General features: G+C 44.7%; 1 protein-coding gene across 1 annotated transcript in view; it reads left to right on the forward strand.

The window, feature by feature from the left end:
- Positions 1-301: 301 nt before the first annotated feature.
- Positions 302-24,153, forward strand: part of CACNA2D4 (calcium voltage-gated channel auxiliary subunit alpha2delta 4) — a 112,210-nt gene continuing 88,358 nt past the window's right edge. Inside the window, exons 1-9 of the mRNA XM_016125909.2 lie at positions 302-405; positions 3,746-3,827; positions 5,563-5,679; positions 8,393-8,452; positions 9,802-9,964; positions 10,321-10,452; positions 21,313-21,373; positions 22,001-22,151; positions 23,933-24,007. Of these exons, the coding sequence (XP_015981395.2) occupies positions 302-405; positions 3,746-3,827; positions 5,563-5,679; positions 8,393-8,452; positions 9,802-9,964; positions 10,321-10,452; positions 21,313-21,373; positions 22,001-22,151; positions 23,933-24,007 (945 nt within the window). The remainder of the gene's footprint in view (positions 406-3,745; positions 3,828-5,562; positions 5,680-8,392; positions 8,453-9,801; positions 9,965-10,320; positions 10,453-21,312; positions 21,374-22,000; positions 22,152-23,932; positions 24,008-24,153) is intronic.

The following is a 24,153-nucleotide window of genomic DNA, read 5'->3' on the forward strand; positions in this document are numbered from 1 at the left end:
CAGGTAAGGCGGCGCCTATGTTGCTGTTCTCTTTGGAGCAGAGAGAAGCTTCTTCTCCCACCGGGCATTGCAGCAGGTCCCTATTGAAAGCTGTGGAACCCCAGGCTTGCCGGAACCCGAAAGGCAGAATGCTTGGGGATATCCCTGGGACCTCAGTGACAGGCAGACAAAGTTGGTGATCTGAGGCTGCTCTTTCCTCTCTGCCTGTTGTGACCCCAGCAGGAGCATCATGCCTGGGCCACCCATGTTCCACCTATACTCCAGCTCCACCCACAGCAGGATTTCCTACAGCCAATGGTTCATGGCCTGGGCCTCTCTGTGGAAGACTTTGGTCATCCTGTGCCTGCTGCTATCCAGCACCTCCCTGTCCCCAACGAGGGGACAGGCCAAGATTCCTCTAGAAACGTAAGCATCAAATTCAGACCCCACCCCATACAACCCTTTTACCCTTTCCTCACTTCCTTCCTGCTGGCAGACCTCAATTTTCTGCACGCACTCCTCCCCCGACATCTGACCTCCCTCCAGGCTCTCCCCTGGGGACTTCAACTGCCCACTCTCCCTTTCTTGCTGTGAAGACCTTCCTTTACCCTCCTCTCTTCCATTTGGGAGTCCTACCTGCCCCTCCTCAGACACCTGATGTTTTAAGCAGACATGATCATTGTCGCTCACACTCTTCATTGGGATGGCAAGTAGTGTCTGGAGCACCTGCAGAGTGATGCTTCTTCCAGGATAATCGCTGCTATTAGGTGACTGGGGGTGGAGCTCAAAACAATCATTGCAGCTCTCCAAGGATTTGTTAGGAAATTTGTTAGGAAATTCAGAAATTCATTCAGAAAAAGTAAAGTGGTTCTAAATTGATAAAATGACTCATGCAACCAGGATCTAGGTCAAATTTAACTGTGGTAGTCTCAGTCTTCCCTTTCCATGCCTTTCTGCCTCCTTCTAGGCCCTCATTCTCCATCCTGTCATTAAGACCAGGTATCATCAGTCTTTTACACTTTGCTATAAATTTAAATTACTGTACAACCCCTCTGGGAGTGTTCATTTTTAATTCTTGGCTCTGGTGGACTTATTAAAGAAATTTCCAATAAATATGGGGAGCAGAGTACTTTAGACCAAAGGCAGTTAACTGCTCAGTCCATATCTAAGTCCAGCCACCCAATGCAGCATGAAAGTCAGGCTACCAGAGACCCTGTCAGCCTCAAGTGTTAACAGAAGTGGGGACTGGCTGCCACAGCAACGTGAAATGTTTGTGTTGAGCTTTGTTGAGTGGCACTGTTTCCATCTGATTGTATAACCTGTACTTATATGCCTGGTACCGTGTTAGAGGCTTTACAAGTGGTACCTTTAGTTCACACAGCACTTTAGTGATTTGGTTAACAGTATCCCCATTCTGCAGTTGAGCAACTTCCCAAGTGTACATAGCCAGTAAATGGAAGTGTCAGAATTTGAACTCAAGTCAGCATGGCCTATGCTTCACCATCACACCCACAGCAGCCTATAAAACCATCTATTGCTGAGGGAGATGGTGAGAATAATTTTCAACTTCAGAACACACACCAATAGATGAAGGCGAACTCTAGGAATAGGCTGAGTGCCAAGTTAAGATGGCTGGAATCCAGGTCTTGATTGAGGAGAACTGCAGAGTGGACCACCTACATAGAAACCTCCAGAGAGAGTCGCTGAGATTAAGGGCCCCCAGACATGCCCACACCTGCACCCATCCAGTCCCTTGGCACCAGAACTTCCCGGAGGTCCTTGGTCCCACTCCTCCTCTCTCACTGGATCTTTCTCAGTCTTTCCCATCCCAAAGACCCCCTCCCTCTCTTTCTCATGAAGCCACGCCCTCCCTCCCACTCAGCCATCAGCCTCCACTGCCTGCTCTGGTTTTTTTTTTGCCCTCCCAAATCTGTTTCCAACCCAGTCACCAAAGACCAATTGTTGCTCAATCCAGTAGACATTTCTGGACTTATCTCCCTAGACTCTTGTTTTGGATACTAGTCTCTCTCTTTTCCTTGAGTCTCAATGCCCTGGCTTTATAATTTGCTCTCCTGGGTCTCCTTGGGCACCTGTTACCTCTGTCTTTCTCCAGTGCCCCTTTCCCTCTGCCTGCCTCTGAGGTTTCTGGTGTTCCCCAGAGTTGAATAATCTTCTCGGATCTTCTCATGCTATACACTCTCCTCGAGAGAGCCCATGTATCCTCAGAATTTCAACCCCCATCCATGAGACTCTCAGCCATGCCTCTACCTGTTAGACTCACATGTCTGTTGCCTATGGACAGCTCTTCCTGAACATCATGTGAAGTTTTAAATTCAAGTTCGTGTCTTTCAAGATACAAAACAATTGGTAATTTCTAAAGTGGTACAGTGCACAACCTGTCTAACATTACTCTGCACCACAGCTCTGCACTGGAATCTCACATTCTATATGCCCCAAGCTGTACTCGCCACCTTCCACCCTCCCCACTTACTTCCATGATCTTCCCGATATCCTTAATTTTACTTAATAACAGTACCGTTAGCTCAAACACCCCAGCTAGAAACCTGGAAGTCACATTTGATTCTCCCAAGCTCTTCTGTGTTCTCCACCTAGATTTCTCTTCTAAATCTTTTTGCCATGTTAAACTCTTTCAAGCTTCTAACACTGAACTCAGATCCCACCTCTCCCAAGAAGCTTTCCCTCATCGCCACTACCTCCGCCCACAAGCTTTGTTGGTGTCCCTTCAAACATGTATTATGCTATCTGTAGGTGAAGGGGTGTCCCTCCGACTGAAGATTTTACAAAGGTGAGGACTGTGTTGGGGCTCCAGGACTACATAAGGCCTGGCACATAAGATCTCAATAGATACTGGTTGAGTGACTGAATAAATGCTGATCTCTAAGTGATCATGTGGGCAAATTTAGTTTGCTCCAAATGGAGAGGCTCAGTCCTGTATGCCCACCCCCAGAACCCTACCAGCCTGCCCAGATCATGGGACCTTGATGCACTTCTGGTGACAGATGAGAGGTCAGGGTTTCCCTACCAGGCTGCCTACACCAAGGGTGAGGTGTGGCCTCTCATGCCTTCACTGCCTGGCCTGCCCTCAGCGGAAGCCGAAGCAGCTCAGAGCCTTTTACTCTGTCCCCTCGCTTCACTTCCCGTCTGAAATTTCAACAAAGGATGCAGCAGCCCGCAGTGACCTTGGCAGGAAACACTGTAGGGGATGACTCATTGAGAAGCTGCGACTGTGCCAAGGAGGTTCTAATGTCTATCCTCAGGGTCCTCTCTGCCCGGGCCTGGGCCTGTCCACATTCTCTTCCCCTTCTTTCCTCTCTGTTCTTCATCCACAAACCACAGCCCCTGGGTGCTTCAGGTCAGGCTTTGGTTCCAGCTCATCAGTCCCTGTCCTCGCCCCTCAGTGGGAGACACAGCCAAGGATATTCATCACACTCAATGCAGCCGCCAAGACCCTGGAGGGTCTTCATGGTCTCTTGCCCTGGCCAAGAGGGACAGGAGTTCTTTGTATGTGTTTTTCTGGGCACATGTATGTCACTGTGTGTGCGTTTGCATGTGTACATGTGTGTATGTGCGTTAGTGTGAGAACCTCTATGTATCATGTGTGTCTCTGTGTGTTTGTGTGTGTGTGTGATAGTGGGCGTCTATGTGTGTAGACACTTGTTTTGCATGTGCGTGTGTGTGTACATGTGCATCTATGTGTCCATGTGTGTGTCTAAGCGTATGCATATGTACCTTCGTAACTCGGCAGAGTGAAGCTGTGGGCAGACACCTTCGGCAGGGACCTGTATGACACCGTGACCAAATACTCGGGCTCCCTCTTGCTGCAGAAGGTCAGTAACCCTCTTCTAGGGAGCTCCCAGGGTGGTCAGAGGACAATCAGTTGGGGAGCTCTTCCAGGGAGAGGAGCAGAGACCCAGAATCCCTGAATGTCCATGCTGCGAAGAGTCTCAGAGATCATCAATCCAATCCCCTCATTTTCAGATGGGGAAACTGAGACCCAGGGAGGGTAACGATTTGCCCAAGTCGCAGAGCAAATCAGTGGGGTAGCCAAGAGCATCGTGTGAGATCAGAACCCAGAGAAGCCAATGCCAAGATAGAATTAGACAGACAAGAGATTTATTGGGGTGGAAGGGCTGTGGAGAATAAAGGGGAGAGGGAGCAGGAGTGAGCAGACTGGGATGCAGGCCTGACACCTGTGAAAGGGGGTGGGGAGAAGGAGGTGGGGAAAGAGGGACCTCGGCTACCATGGGGAAAGTCCTGCTGTGTAGGAAGTAGAAGCAGGCAGCTCTCTGTGCGGAGAGAGCTTCCATACCTCCAGTTCTCAGGAGCTCCAGCCATGCCTGGGCGCTGCAGAGCCCACACAGGCCCTAGCGGAGGTCTGAGCTTATGCCTGGCTCCTGGGCAGGACACAGGGCTTAATGGAGAGGACGGCGTGCCAGTTCCCCAACCCCTTATTGATTAATTGCTTCATGTGCAGATTGACACCTAACCTGGCCTCTCACTAGATTATAAACAACCTTATTTTCCTCTGATAACTCCCAGATCAATTTTAATAATAGTTTGCCATTCCTTATTATTACCATTCGTTAAGAGCTTTATATTCAGAATTTAACTCTCACCATAACTTCATGAGGTGACTATGATCTTCACCATTTTCTAAATCAGGGATCCTCAATTCTCAGCCTCAGTCTGGTACCTATTAAGAACCGGGCCACGCAGCAGGAGGTGAGCAGCGGGTCAGTGAGCGAAGCTTCATCTGTATTTGCAGCTGCTCCCCAGCGCTAGCATCACCACCTCAGCTCCATCTCAGATCATCAGGCATTAAATTCTCATAGGAGCACTAATCACTGGTGCCAAAAATGTTGGGGACTGCTGCTCTAAAGCCATGCCGATGTCACATCTTTCAAATGAGAAAACTTACTAACTTGCTTAAGGTCATGTGGCCAATAGTTGCTGTACTGTGTGATCAGACATTGGTGATAGGCACACTCGAAGAGAGATTTTCTTCCTGTGACCCCAGAGAGTAAACTTAAACCCAGCTCTCTGAACTCTCCTAGTTTCTCTGGTAGTTTGTCAGGAAGCGTCAATACCTGCTGCTGCTGCTGAGCTTGGCCCAGACGCAATGTGAGCTGGGGCACACTAACATCATGGGGTGTGGGAGAAAGAGGAACTGATGCTCGGGGAGGTTTTGCAGTCCACGTGAGCAGGCCCAGGGAGGCAGCAGGCATGGCTGCACAGAGAACATGGAAGTCTCAGAGATCTGGCTATGTGACCTTGGTCAAGTTTGTTGACCTGTCTGAGCCCTAGTCTACTCCCTCTTAAGAATATTAACCAAATGTGTCTAGTGCCCCTGGACAGGGAGGTTGTTTCCCAAAAGGCAGCTATTTTCATTAGCAGGGGAGATTATGCAAGGAGGGAATGAGCTGCCCATGCTTTTCGTTGAGTAGGCAAGAACTCATAGGTGTGAATGAGCTAGTTGAGAGGATGGAGGCCACATGTGATCAGGTACTAAACATCCCGGTGCCAGATGACAGGTGCCTGTCTCTCCCACATTCTCCTTAACAGAAATACAAGGATGTGGAGCCCAGTCTGAGGATCCAGGAGGTGGATGGCTTGGAACTGGTGAGAAAGTTCTCAGAGGACATGGAGACCATGCTACGCAGGAAAGTGGAGGCTGTCAAGGTGCTCCAGGTCCTATGATCTATCGGGGGGTGGGGGGGGAACTCTGCCCCAGCCCCTGTCCCACCAAAATGACCCTCACTGACGTCGTAGCCCAGCATTCTCTCACCCACATCACCCTTTTCCTGCCTCATGAGTGTCTGCCTTGTATCCTCATGAGCCAAAAGGTCCTTGTAAAGGAGGAAATGATGGGAAACAAGGGGAGGGGAGAGGGTTGGGAAGGGAGCTCTACCTTAGGGAACAACGTCCAATGCAACAGGACAACCTGCAGTGTTAAGATGGACGCTGTATCACAACCTCGTATTCAGTGACTGGTGCAGAGCAAGTATGGAATGAAGGTTTAAGTGTCATCCACCGAATGAACAAATGGATGGATAGATGAATGGGTGGACGGGCGGTAGATGGTTTGGAGTATAGAAAGATGGAGAACATACAAATCAAAGCTCCCTCCCTCTCCCCCTCCTTTCCCTCTTCTCTTCTTCTCTCCTTCCCCTTCCCATCCTCCCAACCTTTCCCTTCCTGCCATATGGACCCACCCTTCATGACACCCAAGTGCTCTGAAGGCTGCCCAGACAGCAGAGGTGCTTTTAGTGATGGGCCTCATGCTCAGGTAATTCTGTCACTGCACATCTACCAAACCTGGCTTGGCCTGGTAGAAACAGAATGTGTCACTTCCCTGGCATGAAGTGCCTACCCCAATACTGTGGGGACCTGGCTGGTTAGAGAGACATAGTTCATGCTTTACCTTGCCAGAAATCTGACCATCAGGACAATGTTGTTTCCTAAAAGAATTCCTTTGGGGAGCCAGGAGAGAGGAGATGGGGTCAGATAGGTTGTTGGAGGGGAGGCTGAGGCCAGTGCTGAGGAAAGGGTTAGGAATGGAACTGCAGCCTGGCCAGCCTGTCTATCTGTCTTCCACTTCCCCCATGAAAACCACCATCCAGGAGGTACCTTGTGTAAAGTCACTGGGGCCTTATTGCCCGTGTGTTACAATTTTCAGCCTCTTTCCTCCAGGCTTAGGGGCAAAGGATCTTGGCATCAGGAACCGATGAAAAGATATTTGGGGTTGGGTGAGCCCATCCTGGGCCACGGTAAGGAGACACCCACCTCCTTTACAACAAACACACCAGTACTACCTGCCTCCTTCAATCTGCAATACTATGGAAACCACCTCTCTGGGAGGAGGACAGACATTGGGATTCAAAAACCACCACATTTGGGGCTGGGCCTCGTGGCACTGTAGCACAGCAGTCCTGGACCTCCAGTTGCACTATGTCCTTCCCATGGCTTCAACCTCATAAGACCAAGCAAATGAGCACATGCTCTGCACACCTCCACACGCCAGTCCCTGCTCCCTGCTGGGGGTTCTGTGGAGCACTATAGCCACTGACCCTCCTATGGGAGTGCCCATGGGAAATGTCTTGCAAAGCAGCACTAAAATAATCTCAGTCCTGTGGAATTTCTTCATCACATCTTAGGAATTGAGGGTTGGGAGTAGGGAAGGCAAGGACTATTCTACCCAATTTACAGTTGTATAAATAGAGACCCAGAGGGACTTAGTGGCTTGGCCCTGACCAAGCCAGAACAAGAGCTCAGATCTTTTCTTCTTCTCCCATGTTTATTGAGGTATAATTGACAACCTGAAATTGTTTATATTTATATTCAATAGCTGAAAGGTGGGAATCACCCAAATGTCTATCGACTAATGAACGAATAAACAAAATATGAGATATTCATAAAATGGAATATTATCCAGCTATAAAAAGGAATGAAGTTTTGATACATGCTATGACATGGATGAACCTTGAAAATATTGTGCTAAGTGAAAGACTCCGGATACAAAAGGTCACATATTGTATTATTCCATTTATGTGAAATATCCAGAACAGGAAAATCCATTGACAGAAAGCAGATTAGTGCTTGTCAAGAGCCAAGGGCAGAGGGGAATGGGGGTGATTGCTTAATGGGGTCTGTTTGGGGGTGATGAAAGTTCTGGAACTAGATAGTGATGATAGTTGCACAACACTGTGAATGTACCTACTTGCCACTAAAATGTACACTTTAAAATAATTAAATTTTATGTACATATGTACACATTCATGCACATTTAAATAGACTATTTTTAGAATAGCTTTAGGTTCATGGAAAAATTGTAAAGAAAGTATGGAGAGTTCCTATATACCTCCTTCCCCCACAGAAACACCGCCTCCCCAACTATCAACAGCCCCCATAAGTACATTGGTTACAATCGATAAACCTACATTGACATATCATTATCACCCAAGGTCCATAGTTTATATTAGGGTTCACTGTTGGTCTTGTATATTCTACGGGTTTTGACAAATGCATAATGACATGTATCCACCATTATAGATGATGCACGATAGTTTCACTACCCTAAAAATCCCCTATTTTCCACCTATTCATCCCTTTCTCCCCACAAACCCCTGGCAACCACTGGCATTTTTACTGTCTTCATAGTTTTGCCTTTTCCATAATGTCGTATGTTTGGAATCATGCAGTATGTGCCCTTTTCTGACTGGCTCCTTTCACTTAGAAATACACATTTACCTTTCAATTATTGTGAAAAGTAAATGTGAACATTTGTGCACAAGTTCCTGTTTGAGTCCCTGTTTTCAGTTCTCAGGAGCAGAACTGAGGACACACTGGACTCCTTTTGCCCATTCATTCTCCCCTTTTTGTTCCCATCCCTCAGAATCTGGTAGAGGCTGCTGAGGAGGCTGACCTGAACCATGAATTCAACAAATCTCTGGTGGTGAGTCCTCCTGCTCCTAGAGCTATTGCTGAGAGGGCATATGGCTCATCTCTCAACCCCCAGCAATGGCCAAGGTCACCTGAGTACAGATTTTGGAGGAGATGGGGGAGGTGGGGTCCAGAGCTACCTTTAAATGTGCTCAGGATATATATGACCCTACAATAGTTTGATTCTGAAGTGCTCTGGAGCCTTTTGAGATGAGATTTATGAGCCAGGTAAAAGAGACAGCTACCAAGACCTGGGGCAGTGTGTGTGGGGTGTGTAGAGTGGTAATGCACTCTTCCACAGACATTTATTACCCAACGCACTGTGCTAGCCTCTGCACAGATAAAGTTGAGAAGCTCAATGACCAAATAGCTCCAGCACGAGGCCTGGGACACTTTCAAACGAATGGTAAACAGAGTGTTTCCACAGTGCAGAAGGAATTGGGTAGAGCCCAGAAACTCTGACAGGGTGGCCTTGGGGCTGGCCCAGGCGGAGGGGCATTTGAGCAGCTGAGGGCATGGAGAAGAAGTTTCTGGTCTGAGGAAAAAGAAATGAAAAATACGCAAGATCGAGGAAATTGCCAGTGGTCAACTCTGTATGTCCGGGGGCTGGTGAAGCAGAAAGTGACTGTGGTAAATGTAGGAATCTGGCCTTCATTCAGGCTGAATGGCACATATTGAGGGGCCTGAGCAGGAGAAGAACACAGCCGGATTTGTGGCAGCAGTGTTGTGACATGGGCAAGATGTGGAGGGGCCTGAAAGGGGCTGTCCAAGTCTGAACCAGGTGGTGTGGAGGGAGAGGGCAAGAGGGTCTGATTATGGCTCAAAGGTGGTGATCCAAGCAGACCCAACACTGTGTGTAAGAACAGAGAGCAGACTGCTGGCTCCTCAGAGGGACCTGGGGCCATGGGCCTCAGTCTACTTCTTAAAGAGAGAAGCCTCACCTCCCAGGGCCCCAGCGTCTGAGTCCCTAGGAGCCTTCTCACACTGGAGGAAACTGGTGGTGCTGATGAGGCTGCCTCTGTCTCTTTATCTCTCTTGAAATCTGTCCACCTTCTCTGTCTCCATCTCTGACTGTGTCCATACAAGCTAAACAAAGTGGAGAACTGAAGTGATAATCTAGACAATTTATATCAAAATCCAGGCAAATCAACCGTCCATTCCAATTACCTGGATATGAACTTGCCAGAATCCTATGGATCATCGCTTGAATCCTCCACAGATAGAGCTTGTATGGACGCTTCAGTCCACCAGACCATCTCTCTCATCTGAGTCCTCTGATTACACTGTTTCTCTTTCTCCTTCTCACTCCATGGGTCCCTGTGTCCGTGCTGTCTCCATCCGGCCCATTCCCCTCCACCCTAGTTTGACTATTACAACTCGGTCCTGATCAACGAGAGGGACGCGAATGGCAATTATGTGGAGCTAGGGGCTGAGTTCGTCCTCGAGTCCAACGCACACTTTAGCAACCTGATGGTGAACACGTCCCTCAGCAACGTGCAGCTGCCTACCAATGTGTACAACAAAGGTAGTCCCCCTGCTGCCCCACAGCCTGGTATGCTCTCGGCCACCTGGTGCTCATTAGGGTGGTGCTGGTGGTGTTGGGAAAGTGTAATGATTTGCCTCTATCTTCCTAAGAAGTCCTGCAGGGTATAAACTGATTCTTCAACCTCCATGACTGAGAAGAAGAATCTTTCCACACAAGCCTTGGTCGAGAGAAAACTCAGTGTTTCTAACTTAGAGGGTGTGAGATGTAGAGGAAAGTAGGAAACTACACCACAGCAGACTATGTGTGGTGTATGCACGTGCACACAAAGGGTGAAGAATTAGTCACTGTTGCTTCTGATTTAGTTTCCCCTGCAGTTCTATAATCTCACCCTTTAGATCCCGATATTTTAAATGGAGTCTACATGTCTGAAGCCTTGAACCCTGTTTTTGTGGAGAACTTCCAGAGAGACCCGACTCTTACCTGGCAGTATTTTGGCAGCTCAACTGGATTCTTTAGGATCTATCCAGGTAAGGACATGGGAGGCATCTTCAAGATCTTCTGGGTTTTATCTCTGGAAATAAGGAAATAGGGACATTGAAGATGGACCCTGACGTTCAGATCCCCGGTGAATGAGGTTGGCCTCTTATCCAAAGGCATCTCCAACCCACACTTTGACACTCTTCACAACATGATATGCACATTTTCAACAAATACCTGTTGAATGAATGAATGAATGAATGAATGAATGAATCCATCAAACACTGTGCTAATCAGCCAATAAATGCCCACATTGGACCGTTGCCCCATGAAAAGCATTGTGGAAGGTATAAAAGGAGAATAAAATAATTATTGATCTTAAGAAGTTTTTATATTTTATTTTTTAATTTTTATTTTTCAATTAGAGTTGTATTTTATATTAGTTTCAGGTGTATAGCATAGCAGTTATATATTATATAATTTACAAAGTGATTCCCATGATTAGTCTAGTATCTACCTGGGACTATACATAGTTATTACAATGTTATTGACTATATTCCCTATGCTGTACTTTACAAGCCCATGATTATTTTGTAACTAGCAATTTGTACATCTTAATCCTTTCCTCTTTTTCACCCAGCTCCCCAAACTTCTCTTCCATCAGTTTGTTCTCTGTATCTATGAATTTGTTTCTGTTTTGTTTGTTTCTTTATTTTGTTCCTTAGATTCCACATGCAAGTGAAGTCATATGGTATTTGTCTTTCTCTGCCTGCCTTATTTCACTTAGCATAACAAACTCTAGTTTCAACCATGCTGTTGCAAATGGTTAAGATTTCATATTTTTATTGCTGAGTAATTTTCCCTTGTATATATGTACCACGTCTTGTTTATCCAATTGTCTAGTGAAGGACACTTAGGTTGCTTCCGTATCTTGGCTATTGTAAACAGCGCAGCAGTGAACATTGGGTTGCCTTTCTTTTTAAATTGGTGTTTTGGTTTTCTACAGATAAATACCCAGAAGTAGAATTGCTGGGTCATAAGAATGTTCTATTTTTAATTTTTTGAGAAAACTCCATGCTGTTTTCCATAGCAGCTATACCAATTTGCCATCCTACCAACAGTGCATGAGGATTTCCTTTTCTCCACATCCTCACCAACACTTATTGTTTTTTGATCCGTTGTTGATGGCCATTCTGTCAGGTGTGAGGTGATCTCATTGTGGTTTTAATTTGCATTTCTCTGATGATTAGATTTGTTGAGCATTGTTTCATGTATCTGTTGGCCATCTGTATATCTTCTTTGGAGAAATGCCTCTTCAGACGCTTTGCCCATTTTTAATTGAATTTTTTTTTCTGGTGTTGAGTTATATGAGTTCTTTATAAATTTTGTATATTAACCCCTTATCAGATGTATCATTGGCAAATATTTTCTCCTACTTAGGTTATCTTTTTATTTTGTTGATAATTTCCTTTGCTGTGCAAAAACTTTTTAGTTTGATGCAGCCCTATTTGTTTATTTTTTCTTTTGTTTCCTCTGCCCAAGGAGATATATCAGAAAAAAATACTACTAAGAGCAATGTCAGAGAGTTTACTGCCTGTTTTTTCTTTTAGGAGTTTTATGATTTCAGGCCTTACATTTAAGTCTTTAATCTATTTTGAGTTTATTCTTATATATGTGTAAGAAGGTGGTCCAGTTTATTTTGAGAAATCAGCTGACATTCTTATGGGAGCACACTTATAAGTAATTAGTTGCCTTTCTCTTGCTACTTTTAGGATTCTCTTTTTTGTTTTTAACCTTTGGCATTTTAGTTATGATATATCTTGGTATGAGTCTGTTTGAACTCATCTTGTTTAGGATTCTGTGCTTCCTGGACTTGTATGTCTATTTCTTTCACCAGATTAGGGAAGTTTTCAGTCATTATCATCTCAAAGATGTTCTCAACCTCTTGCTTTCTCTCTTTTCCTTCTGGTACCCCTATGATATAAATGTTGGTTGTTGTCCCAGAGGTTCCTTAAACTATCCTCCATTTTAAAATATATATATATATATATGTGTGTATATATATATATATATAAAATACATATATATATATATGTATTTTCTCTTTTTGCTGATCCTATTGGGTATTTCTGCCACTTTGTCTTCCAAATCATTGATTCAGTCCTCTGCTTCATCCAATCTACTCTTGATTCCTTCTAGTGTATTCTTCATTTTAGTTATCATATTCTTCCTTTCTGACTGGTTCTTTTTTTATGCTTTCTATGCCCTTTTTTATACTTACTATCTCTTTGTCAAAGTTCTCACTGAGCTCAGCTATTCTTCTCCTAAGTTCACTGAGCATCCTTATAATCAGTGTTTTGAACTCTGTATCTGGTAGGTTGCTTGCCTTTATTTTGTTTAGTTCTTTTTCTAAAGTTTTTTCTTGTTTTTTTTTTGGGGGGGGCATATGTCTTTGTTTTCTTATTTTGGCTTCCTCTCTTGCTCATTTCTATATATTAGGTATATCTGCTACATCTTCCAGTCTTAGCCAGATGGTTTTATCTAGTAGGTATTCCATGTGACTCAGTGGTGCAGCCTCCCTGATCACCTGTAGCAGGTGCTCCAAGAGTGACCCTTGTGTGGTTGTGTGTGCCCTCTTGTAGGTGAGCGATGATCAGGCTGACTGGCTGTGAGGATTGGCCTTGCTCACAATGTATGAGCTGCTGTGTAGGGCTGACCCCACAAGACTAGGGTTTGCCCAGTGGGTTCATGTGCCTGTTGAGACCACTCTTTGCGTATGCCCTTTGTGGTGCTAATAAGCTGATACTCTATTGATGTCTAATCCCAACCCCCTTGGGAAGGGCTCTCATGTAAACCAAGGCCAGTTGTTGCCTCTGACTAACCCAGGGCTACCTGTTAGGAGCTACAAAGTTGTCCATGTTTGGTCACTGCCTGAGCTGGACCTGGAGGTATGTAGCAAAGGCCACGCAGTGAATCAAGGCCATATACCACCAGTATCAGCTCAGCAAAAGGCCCGGTGCACCCCCAGATCAGAGAGTGAATAAGCCTTGGGAGTTTCAGAGTTGGGTGACCCCCAAGATGTCTTCAAGAAATACTATTGTTAGGACTGGGGTTTGTGCCTGTCACCAAAAGTGTCTCCTGAGGTGCATAAACCAGGGCCTATTGATTGCTGCCAAAGGAACCTCCTGCTAAGAGAGAGGGGTAGGGCTTATTGCCCAGTAACCATTCAAAATTGCCACCAGGAAATTCGCTAGTCGGATGGGGCCAGGTCTTAGGGAGTCACTCAAGTGAAGTGAGCAGATCTCACCAGGCCAATGAAGATTTTCGTTTGCCTGTTAGGGGGAACATTCAATACAGGCAAGATGGTGCTCATCTGCAGGCTATACAGAAGGAGGCTCAACAAAGGATCAATGGTAGCTATCCCTCCAGCCCTTGCCCTGAAATCACACAACTCAGTTCTTTCCCCATATGTCTCTGGTACCTCTCAAGCTGTTGTCCCTTTGTCAAAGCCCAGGGTGAGCACCTACAGGTGAGTGAGTCCATGAGCAGGCCCTTTAAGGGGACATTTGGATTTCCAGCTGCCATTTGTCTCACCTGAATGGTCAGTTCCCACTGGTTTTCACAGCCAGATTTTGTAAAGACTCTTTTTCCCGGCCCTAGAAGCCTGGACCAGGGAGTGTTGATGTGAGGGTGGAGTTCCTCGCTCCTCCCTGGGGCCTTTGCAGCTGAGATGTCCCTTCTGATGCTCAACCACCACACATGGATGTGAGACCAGCCTATTTTGCATTTCCGCCCCTCCTACCAGTCTCGATGTGGTCTCCTCCTTATATTCCCAGTTATAGAAATTTTGTTTAGCTAGTCTTTAGATTGTTCTCCAAGTTGACTGTTCTATAATTTAGTTGCAATTTTAATGCGGTCATGAACGGAGACATGCACAGAGTTTACCTACCCTACTATCTTGATGGGAACTCCCAAGAAGTTTCCATCTTAATTGGAGAAATGGGGCATACTCATTTGACATGTTCAACAAGAATGTGGAGATGTCATAGGCCACTATGTGACTAGTGGCCAACATAACAGATAAGATAGGGAAACTTCCCTTGTCCACCCATAAAAATAGAAAACAAAGACATCTACCACAAAATTTGCAAGAGATCTGCTTTTAATTCTTTTTTATTTTTGCTTTTAAATTTTTACTTCCTAGCTAAAATAAATCATCTCCAACATTTTATATTTTAGCATACTGTCCAAAGTCTTAACATTGCCCTGTTTTTCTGAGACAAAATCAAAAAGGTCCTAAAGGACACTTCTGTGTGCCCAGATTGGAAAATACAATTCCTCTGTAGGAGTACAAAGGGACCTTGGAGTTTATGAAGTTCCCTCCTTCTCGTTTCTCTGCCCTAGCCCATAACTAGCCATTGGTTTTTCTTCTGTTCTCTGGAGCCTGAGTAAACAAGTTTATCTCTCTTCCTTGCAACAGCCCTTCAGATGTTCAAAGACAACACACAGGTCCCTCAAGTCTTCTTCTGGGTAAAATTTCTGTAAATATTCTCACTACATCAAGGCTTCCAAAGATGTCAACTTGTATGCAAACAACATAATCCAGGTGTGAGCTATCAGTCTTAGTTATGGAGAGGTTGTTTCTCACACCCACACTCATATTTACACATATCGACCCTCAGGTGGACAGTATGGGGTTGGCCATATCCTTAATCATGCTACACTTTACCCATGGGTCCATGCAGGCCCATTGCTATTTATTTTATTTATTTTTAATTTTACTTATAACATGATAATACCTGTATATACATCACCAACACAAAAACTAGATTAGTGATAATTTCTATTTACATATGTGTTCCTTCTCTATCCCATCCTTTCTCTCTCCACCCCACCTTCTCCCTATCCCTCACACCACTGACCAGGTAATAGTATTCCTTAATTACAAGCATATAACTCAATTTCAATTTCTTGGTATTTTGTTTAGTTATTCAGTTTTATCTTATGTTTACACACACACACACACGCGCGCGCGCGCACACACACACACATCTGCTTAAACAACATACTGTTTTGTTTTGCTTGTGTATGAAATTTTAAAACTGGTTTTTGGTCTAGACTTTTAGAACTTGCTTTTTCACTTAATATTATACTACCAAGATTCATTGGGGTGTCACATATAGCTATATTTTGTCATTTTTGTTCCTGCGTCATATTCTTTGGGGTCAATATATCTGTTTTATATATATATATATATATATATATATATATATATATATATATATATATATATATATATATATATATTTTCCATCATTTTATTTCCAAACTTCTATGGCATTTTGTTTTAGTCATATCTCTTGAAAAAAGCTTATAGCTTTTAAATATTTATCTCAACTGAAAATCTCTTTTACTAGTTGGAAGTCAAACAAATTTACATTTATTATATTGATATATTTAAATATGCTTATCTTATTTTTTAAATTACATTATTTTTTGAATTTCTACTTGTCTTTATATTTTTTTCTTTTTTTTTGTCTTTTTAAATGATTAACCTTTTTTGATAAATTTCCCATTCTTTCTCCTTTTTACTCTCTATCAGTTTAGAACTTATTCCTCTGTTTTTGTTCTTTTAGTAATTACCCCTCATCAGGCATATTTAATAAGATGTTAAAATTAAATAATATTTTTACCCACCTCCAGTCAAAAAAGGACTTTAGAACTCTTGCACTTACATCTCCTTTTCACCCTGATTTTCATTCTATTGTCATCTAATAGTTCCCTTTTTATTCCCACAAATTAGATACTATTACTCTTACTTGATACAAATATTGCTTGTTTAGAATTAACTATTTGTTCACCATTTAATTTGTTCACTATGCTTTTGAGTATCTCAAACTGTCTTTCTAAGATCCTTTCTCCTTGAAGTAAATCCTCCAGAATTTCCCTTATAGCAGGGATCCTTAAACCCCAGTCCATGGCCTGTTAAGAACTGGGCCACACAGCAGGAGATGAGCAAGCAAAGCTTCATCTATATTTGCAGCTGCTCCCCAGCGCTAGCATCACCGCCTTGGCTTCACCTTGGATCATTAGGCATTAGATTCTCGTAGGAGCACAAACCCTATTGTGAACTGCACATGCAAGAGATCTAGGTTGTGCACTCCTTATGAGAATCCAATGACTGATGATCTGAGGTGGAGCTGGGGTGGCGATGCTAGGGTTGGGGAGCGGCTGTAAGTATAGAATAACAGCAGAGAGGTTTGAGTGCACAGAGACCATAATAAGTCAATTGTTTGCACTCTCATATCAAAACCTTATCCGTGAGTGACAAGTGACAGTTAAGCTGCATCTGGTGGCAGGCCTTAAGTCAGAATCCAACACCTATTTTAGTCTGCACATGGCCTGCCCATTATTTTATTTACCACTTCCATCCACGCCTCCTTCCCGCGCTGTGCACTTGTTTCAGTCACAGTTCTGGCAAGCCCACAAGCAAACCCCAGCCAAAATGAGTAAAATACAAGTGCCACTGGAGAGCTTCTTTGAAAATGGGGCAAGACCCAATGATGACACAGCAGAAGACTCTGAGACTGCCAACAAAAAGAGAGCTGCATTTAAAAGAAAATATCAAGAGTCCTACTTAAATTACGGGTTCATTACAACATTCTGCAAACCCACTTTGAATAATATGTGGTGACCAGCTATCCAAGGAAGCCACGAAATCTTCAAAACTGCTTCGCCACATGGAGACCAAGCACCCTACAATAAAAGACAAGCCTCTGGAGTTTTTCAAACGTAAAAAAAAAAAATGTGAACACAAAGAACAGAAGCAATTATTGAAGGCCACCCCTTCATCAAATGTGTCTACACTTGAGCATCGTTCATAGTGGCTAACTGCATTGCTAAAGCTAAGAAGCCCTTTACTAAGGGTGAAAAAGATGTAAATGAAAAGTTGATCCTGCCTTCTGCTAAGGACATTTGTCGTGAGCTTTTAGGAGAGGCTGCAGTTCAATACGTGGCACGTGTTCCTCTTTCGGCTCGCACCAGAACTCGATGAAGTGATGAAATAGCAGAGGATTTGAGGCACAGCTGTTAAGATTAATGACACAGCGTGGTACACAATCCAGGTTGACGAGTCTACCGATGTTGACAACAAGGCAACGTGCTTGTTTTTGTGAGGTATATTTTTCAGGAGCATGTGTATGAGGCTATGTTATGTGCATTTTTGTTGCCAACCAACACCACAGCTGCAGGACTATTCAAGTCTTTGAATGATTACACATCAGGAAAACTGAACTGGTCATTTTGTGTTAGTATATGCATGGACGAAAGGCTGCCATGACTGGATGACTTTTGGTTTCACTACTGAATGTGAGTCTACGCACTGTGTCATCCATAGAGAAATGCTAGCTAGCTGAAAAATGTCACCTGAACTTAACAATGCTTTGCAGGATGTGATTAAATTAAACCACATTAAAGTACATGCCCTTAACTCATGTCTGTTCATGCAGCTCTGTGAGGAGATGGACGCAAAGTACATGTCTTCTCTTACACATAGAAGTGAGATGGCTTTCTAAAGGCAGATCGCCAGCTGGAGTTTTTGAATTATAAGAACCGTTTCAGAGATTTCTTTTAGAAAAACAGTCACCACTGGCAGCACATTTCAGTGACACAGAATGGATCACAAAACTTGCTTACTTGTGTGACATATTCAACCTGCTTAACCAACTCAATCTGTCACTTCAGGGGAGAACAACTGTGTTCAAGTCAGCAGACAAAGTGGGTGCATTCAAAGCCAAAGTGGAACTATGGAGGTGACGAACAAATGTCAGAATTTTTGACACATTTCAAACATTAGCAGAAATTTTGAAAGAGACTGAGCTAAGGCCTTCTTTCTTCCAGCTGGTGCATGATTACCTCTCTCAGCTTTGAGTTTGAGTTTGAGCATTACCCCCAACCACAAAAGACCCCCAAACCGGGGAAGAATGAATCTGTGACCCATTTGCAAATAAGCCAGGCGAATTGACTTTGTCCATGCTAGAAGAGAATCAACTGCTTGAGATTGCAAATGGCAGTGGCCTTGTGGCCTTAAAAGTATGTTTGAGAAAACTTCAAATCTCCACACATTCTGGATTAAGTTAAGGCGGAGTTTCCTGAGATTGCCACAAAAGCACTGAGAAGCCTGCTTCCATTTCTTACATCCTATCTTTGTAAAGCAGGGTTTTCTGCAGTGACAACAACCAAAGTGAAATTGCAAAGTGGACTGAACATAAAGAAGACATTTCAGGTGCCACTGTCTCCCATCACCCTCGAATGGGACCATCTAGTTGCAGGAAAACAAGCTCAGGGCTCCCACTGATTCTGCATTATGGTGAGTTGTATAATTATTTCATAATATATTACAATATAATAATAATAGAAATAAAGTGCACAATAAATGTAATGTGCTTGAATCATTCCAAAACCATCCCCTCCCTACCCCTAGTCCACGGAAAAATCATCTTCCACAAAACTGGTCCCTGGTGCCAAAAAGTCTGAGGACCGCTGCTTTATAGTAGGACTCTAGGTGGTAAACTGCTTCAGTTTGTGTTTATCTACAAATGTTTTCCTTTATCCTAATTCTTTATTTTTTTAATTTTAAATTCATTCTTTTTCATTTTTGCGAGTTACACCAATCATTTCCTGTTATCAACTTATTTAAGCAGGAAAAGGCGAGTCCTATTTCTTTTTTCTTGGAGACGAGTGACTGACTAAGCCTGCAGTTAATGACACACCCCTGAGGAATGGTTTACGATAAGCAGTAGTTCAGGGGAACTAAAACCCCCAAGTAGAATTTAGGAAACAATGCTAGTTTTCTATCCTTATTATTGAATGATAGTTCTGCTGGAAATGCATTTCTCAATTAACAATTATTTTCTCTCAGCACCTTAAAACTGTTTTTGCACTGCCTTCTGGCCTCCAACGATGTTGAGAAAAATCTGCTATCAGTTTAACTACTGTTTCTTTATGAATCAATGTTCTAGCTTTTCTGGCTGCTTCCAAGTTCTTTATTTACTTGCCTTTGGAGTTCTGTAGTTTCACTACTATGTGTCTATATGTGAATATCTTTTTATTTATCCTGCTTGAGATAGATCGTGCCTCCTGGATCTGTGGATTCGAATTTTTGTATCAATTCTAGGATATTTGCCATCATTGTCATTGTCTTTGAAACCATTGTCCTTGTAACCATTGTCCTTGTGGTCTCCCTTTTCTCTTTCTACATCACCAGTCAAACATATACTGACCTTTGCATTCTAGCCTCCACGGGATTCTAGAAAAATCCTTTAAATGCCTGTAATCCTTGGGAGGATGCATCTGATGATTCTTGCTTCGGCTGCCTCTCACTTATAGGGGCCTGGTTCTAGTGCATGTGGCCATCTTTGCTTGTGAGGCCATGGCACTTACACACTGGGAATCCCGCAGGCCTGACTTGGGCAAGCTTTCCCTCAAGAGGCTCATTTCTGTTTCTGTATTGAGGTGAGGGTGCCCCTACCCAGGGTCCTGGTTCAGGGCTAAGGACCTCGCTCAATTTGTCCTCCTTGTTACTGTCCTAAGGATCAAATTTCCCACAAGTATACCTCTACCGGAATGGGGCCTTTGGGGACCCTACTGCTCACGGCTATGGCAGGTGCACATCAGAGCCATGTGATTCAGGCTCCCACTGCACCAGCTCTGTTCAGAGCTCCATCCTGCTTCCCCTTCCAGGCTTTGGCTCCTGGCTGCTCTGGCCCCTGCTCCTCACTCTTGGAATGCAGTTCCATTATTTCGGTTTTGGGGACATAATTCCTGAAAACCAGCAGTGTTCAAAAGTGTGTATTTCATCTGGACTAACTGCTGTGGCGCAGGAAGGTCCCTTGGAGCTTCTAGACATCCATGATACTGCCACAATTTTTTCCTAGCTCAAACACAATATAAGATCATTTCACCTGTTGTTTTTAATCTTATTTTGAGCCCACTCTTCCCAATTATCAAAGTCTTTTCAAATAGAGATTCTATCATGGATTATATTAGTGTTCTCTGTGCAAAGTGTGCAGTTATCCAAATTTTTGATTAGACAAATAGGACAAAATCTACCCCAGTACAGGTCAAGGCAAGATCTTTCATATTCATTCATTCATTCTTTCTTTTATATAACAAATATTCATTACAAATTAAATCTCCTCGGTGCTATATACACACTGCACCAGGTACAGGCAGATCTTGGAGATAGTGTGGGTTCAGTTCCAGATGACTTCAATAAAGCAAGTTTCTCTATAGAATGAGTCATAATCTTTTTGTTGGTGGAGGGCCTTGCCTTTGATTTATAAAAAAAGCAACATCCGTGAAGCGCCGTAAAGTAACGCACGATAAAACGTGATGTGCATGTGCTTGGAATCCCCAGCCTCAAGGAGCTTGCAACCTATAGTCAAATCATTTCTCCAAGCCAGCTAACAGGAAGGACTGAGAGCACTAACAGGCTTCCTGACTAGAGGCAAGTGGACTAGAAGTCAGAACACCTGGCTCTCCCACCATACTGTCAATGCTTTTGCTGGATGGTAATGGATGTTAAAAGTCACGCCTTCCTGAAGCTTCTCCCCCTCCACAATTCGATGTGAGGTTTAGTTCACAAAAACATATGGAGATCCAGTCTATGAAATTAACCCCAGCTCTGGTTTCTGGCAGTGTGGATGGTGAGAGTCCTGCCATAGAACTGGCCTCCCTCCTTGCCCGTTGTCTCAGTTTACAGGTGGTTCTCTTGTGGTCCTACACCCTGCTGCCAAGGTCCACAGCCTGCCCTGCCCTGGGGGTCATGGCCATCCTGGATGCAGCTCTCAGCCAGGGGCTCTGGAGCAGCCTCACTGAGCTAGTGAAAGAACCAGTCTTTATTTCCCCAGGCATCAAATGGACCCCTGACGAGAATGGAGTGATTGCCTTCGACTGCCGAAACCGTGGCTGGTAAGAGCCCCCAGGGAAAGGCCACTAGTGCTGGCATCTCTCTTGTCACCTCTGGGTTTTGCCTACTGCTCTTCCAGTCCCTGCCCGCACCTCCATCCAAAGGCCTCAGGCATGTAGAACCTTACTCTGACACACGTGTGGAAAGAAGCCGCGTTTCTCCCTTCTCCCCAGAGCTGCACTTGCTCCAGTGCTGATCACATTTGTCTTTCCCATCCTGAAGCTCCTTTCAGGACACTGAGCTGTCTCCAAATCAGCCCTCTGCCAGGCTCTCCTCTCCTTCCACACCCCTCCCCTGATAGCTCTGTAATGGAATCTGAGGGGAGAATCCAGTTCTCTCCCTCCCTGCTGCCCACCCCTCTGGGACCCTGGCCAGAAGTCAAGGTTCCCACCAGAACTAACCTTTCCCCAGGGATGGCCAATTAGATGTGCACATGCCTAACTGTTGCCCCCCAAATGGCTTCAGAACTATGCTGAGTTGTTATGGGATAGAATGCAACCTGGCTTCGAAGGGGCACTGACCTGGACTTTGGATACAGAATTTGAACAGAAATGGCTGGAGACTTGGTTGGGTGGTCGCTCTGGCTTTCATTTTCCCATTGTTGGTCTGTTCCTTTCTATCCGCTAAAGGTACATACAAGCTGCTACTTCTCCCAAGGACATAGTGATTTTGATAGACACAAGTGGCAGCATGAAGGGACTGAGGATGACTATCGCCAAACATACCATCTCCACCATCTTGGACACGCTGGGAGAGAACGACTTTGTTAATATCATTGCGGTATATGTACCTTCCTATTCTAGACTAGCTCTTCTTTGATCTAGAGGAAACTTTCTTTTGCCTGCATGGGATGGCCTATCCTTACAATCACATGATGCTTCATATTGTAGAATGATTCCTCTGAAGCTGGGGCTCCTAACCCAGGGTCAGACGAAGGATGGACTTCAAGAGTCCACAGAATTTCTGAAATAATGTATAAAATGTGTATGTCCATTTTTCTGAGTCCGTAGAGTTCATCAGTTTTTCAGATGAGTCTGTGATCTAGTAAAAATTAAGAAGCACTGGCCCTGACTAAACACTTGATTTATCCCATCCATGTGCTCTTGACTGGCACCCATCACTGAACAGCCTGTCTGTTCTGCTGCAAGATGAGTGACCCCTGGGCTCCTGCTTACAACAACCCCAGTTCTCCCACTTCCTTCATCCCACCCAAATCCAGATACATCGGGAGAAAGGAAAGTAGGTGGGGAGTGTCTAGACGGGCCAACAGATGCTAGTCCTGCTTTCACAGCTGTTTTCCTAAGGCTAACTCTGCCTGCCCCTAGAAAGGTAATGACTGAGAGGGACAAAGTGAGATGAAAGGGGGCCAAGTTAGGAGAATGCTTCCATTGCAATGGAAGAGTGGGCCAGCTCAGCCCTCCACAGAGGCAGAGTCGACAGCCTTCTAGGGGTACCAGTTTGAAGGCTACCTGACCCAAAAGTTTCCTTCACCAGACAGTCACATTGCTGAAAACCCTTATCTTTAGTGGAATTTACTTATCTAGTAAAGTAATACCAAGGCAAAATGGTCTGATTTCAAAATGGGCATCCTGGGGGTGTGAGACTGGCCCCCTCATTCCTGAGCTGCTCCCCTGAGGCCTGTGTCACTTACCCACCTGCATCACTCCTGGACCCCATGCTCCCCATCTCTGCCACCCCCCCATCCCTGTTCCTGACCCATGGCAGTAACAGAAAGCTACAGGAACAGGTCATACCACTCCACGAGAGCTGGGTGTGCTCCTGCTCCTCCCTGGAAGGCTTCTGGTGCCTCACACCCAACCCTTCCTCCCCCACCCCCGACCTCTCACCCCAGTTCTGCAGTTGTTTAGGGAGTAGCAATGAGGGGAAGCATGCACATCCAACATTCCCCCAAAACACCCCAACATTTTCCTAGAACATGCATCTAGTTTTGCCATGATGTCATCACCAGCTCCCCTTCTCCTCCTATCTTATTTAAGCAGAAGTAGATTAAGAGCACCTTGAGGATTTGAATTTTAACTATGGGGAGGTTAAGAAAAATGAGCATCGGTAATTCATTTTTCTTTCTACTCCTATCCCCTGTTGATAGCTAAAGGATTCTCTTCATAAATGCAGGGCAAAGAAAAAAACACACACACAGTTTCTAATCCCTGGACCTAGGCGCTGGGGAGGGGTCTGAGCCTGGATGGCTCTGGGATTGCCACAGACAGCACTCTGTCTGGTCGGGGCAGCAGAGACCAGGGGAATTCTCTCAGTAACTCGCAGTTCTCTACATGTGCCCTAGGAGATGGAGATGACTCAGCTATCTGAGAAAATGACCCAAGACCAGGATTTGAGAGAGAATTTTTAGAATTAAGACTCTGCTTTTTTCTCCCACCCCTCTACTCAAAAAACTGCCAAAAGCATAGGGCACCCCAAGATAGTATACACAGGTGCTTAGGTGACCCCAGCCCTGACCACCCTTGGGTTGCCTGAGCTTGGTGGCCGGGCCCTGACTTTCCAAACTGATCATGTCTGTTCTCTTCTCCCCTCTACAATTGCAGTACAATGACTACATTCATTACATCGAACCTTGTTTTAAAGGGATCCTTGTTCAGGCGGATCGAGACAACCGTGAGGTGAGTGCCCATATCAGGCGACTGCCTGATGCTTCTGAGCCTGTTCTGGTTAGAATAGTGGGAGTCATCTGTGTAGCTAGCCGACGGCCCCTTTTATATATTCCCACGGCACTTGCACAGGGCAAAGCAGGTCTGCAGGTCACCGC

The sequence above is a fragment of the Rousettus aegyptiacus genome, unplaced genomic scaffold (genome assembly GCF_014176215.1).
Source record: "Rousettus aegyptiacus isolate mRouAeg1 unplaced genomic scaffold, mRouAeg1.p scaffold_m13_p_2, whole genome shotgun sequence".
In the NCBI taxonomy this organism is placed as follows: domain Eukaryota; kingdom Metazoa; phylum Chordata; class Mammalia; order Chiroptera; family Pteropodidae; genus Rousettus; species Rousettus aegyptiacus.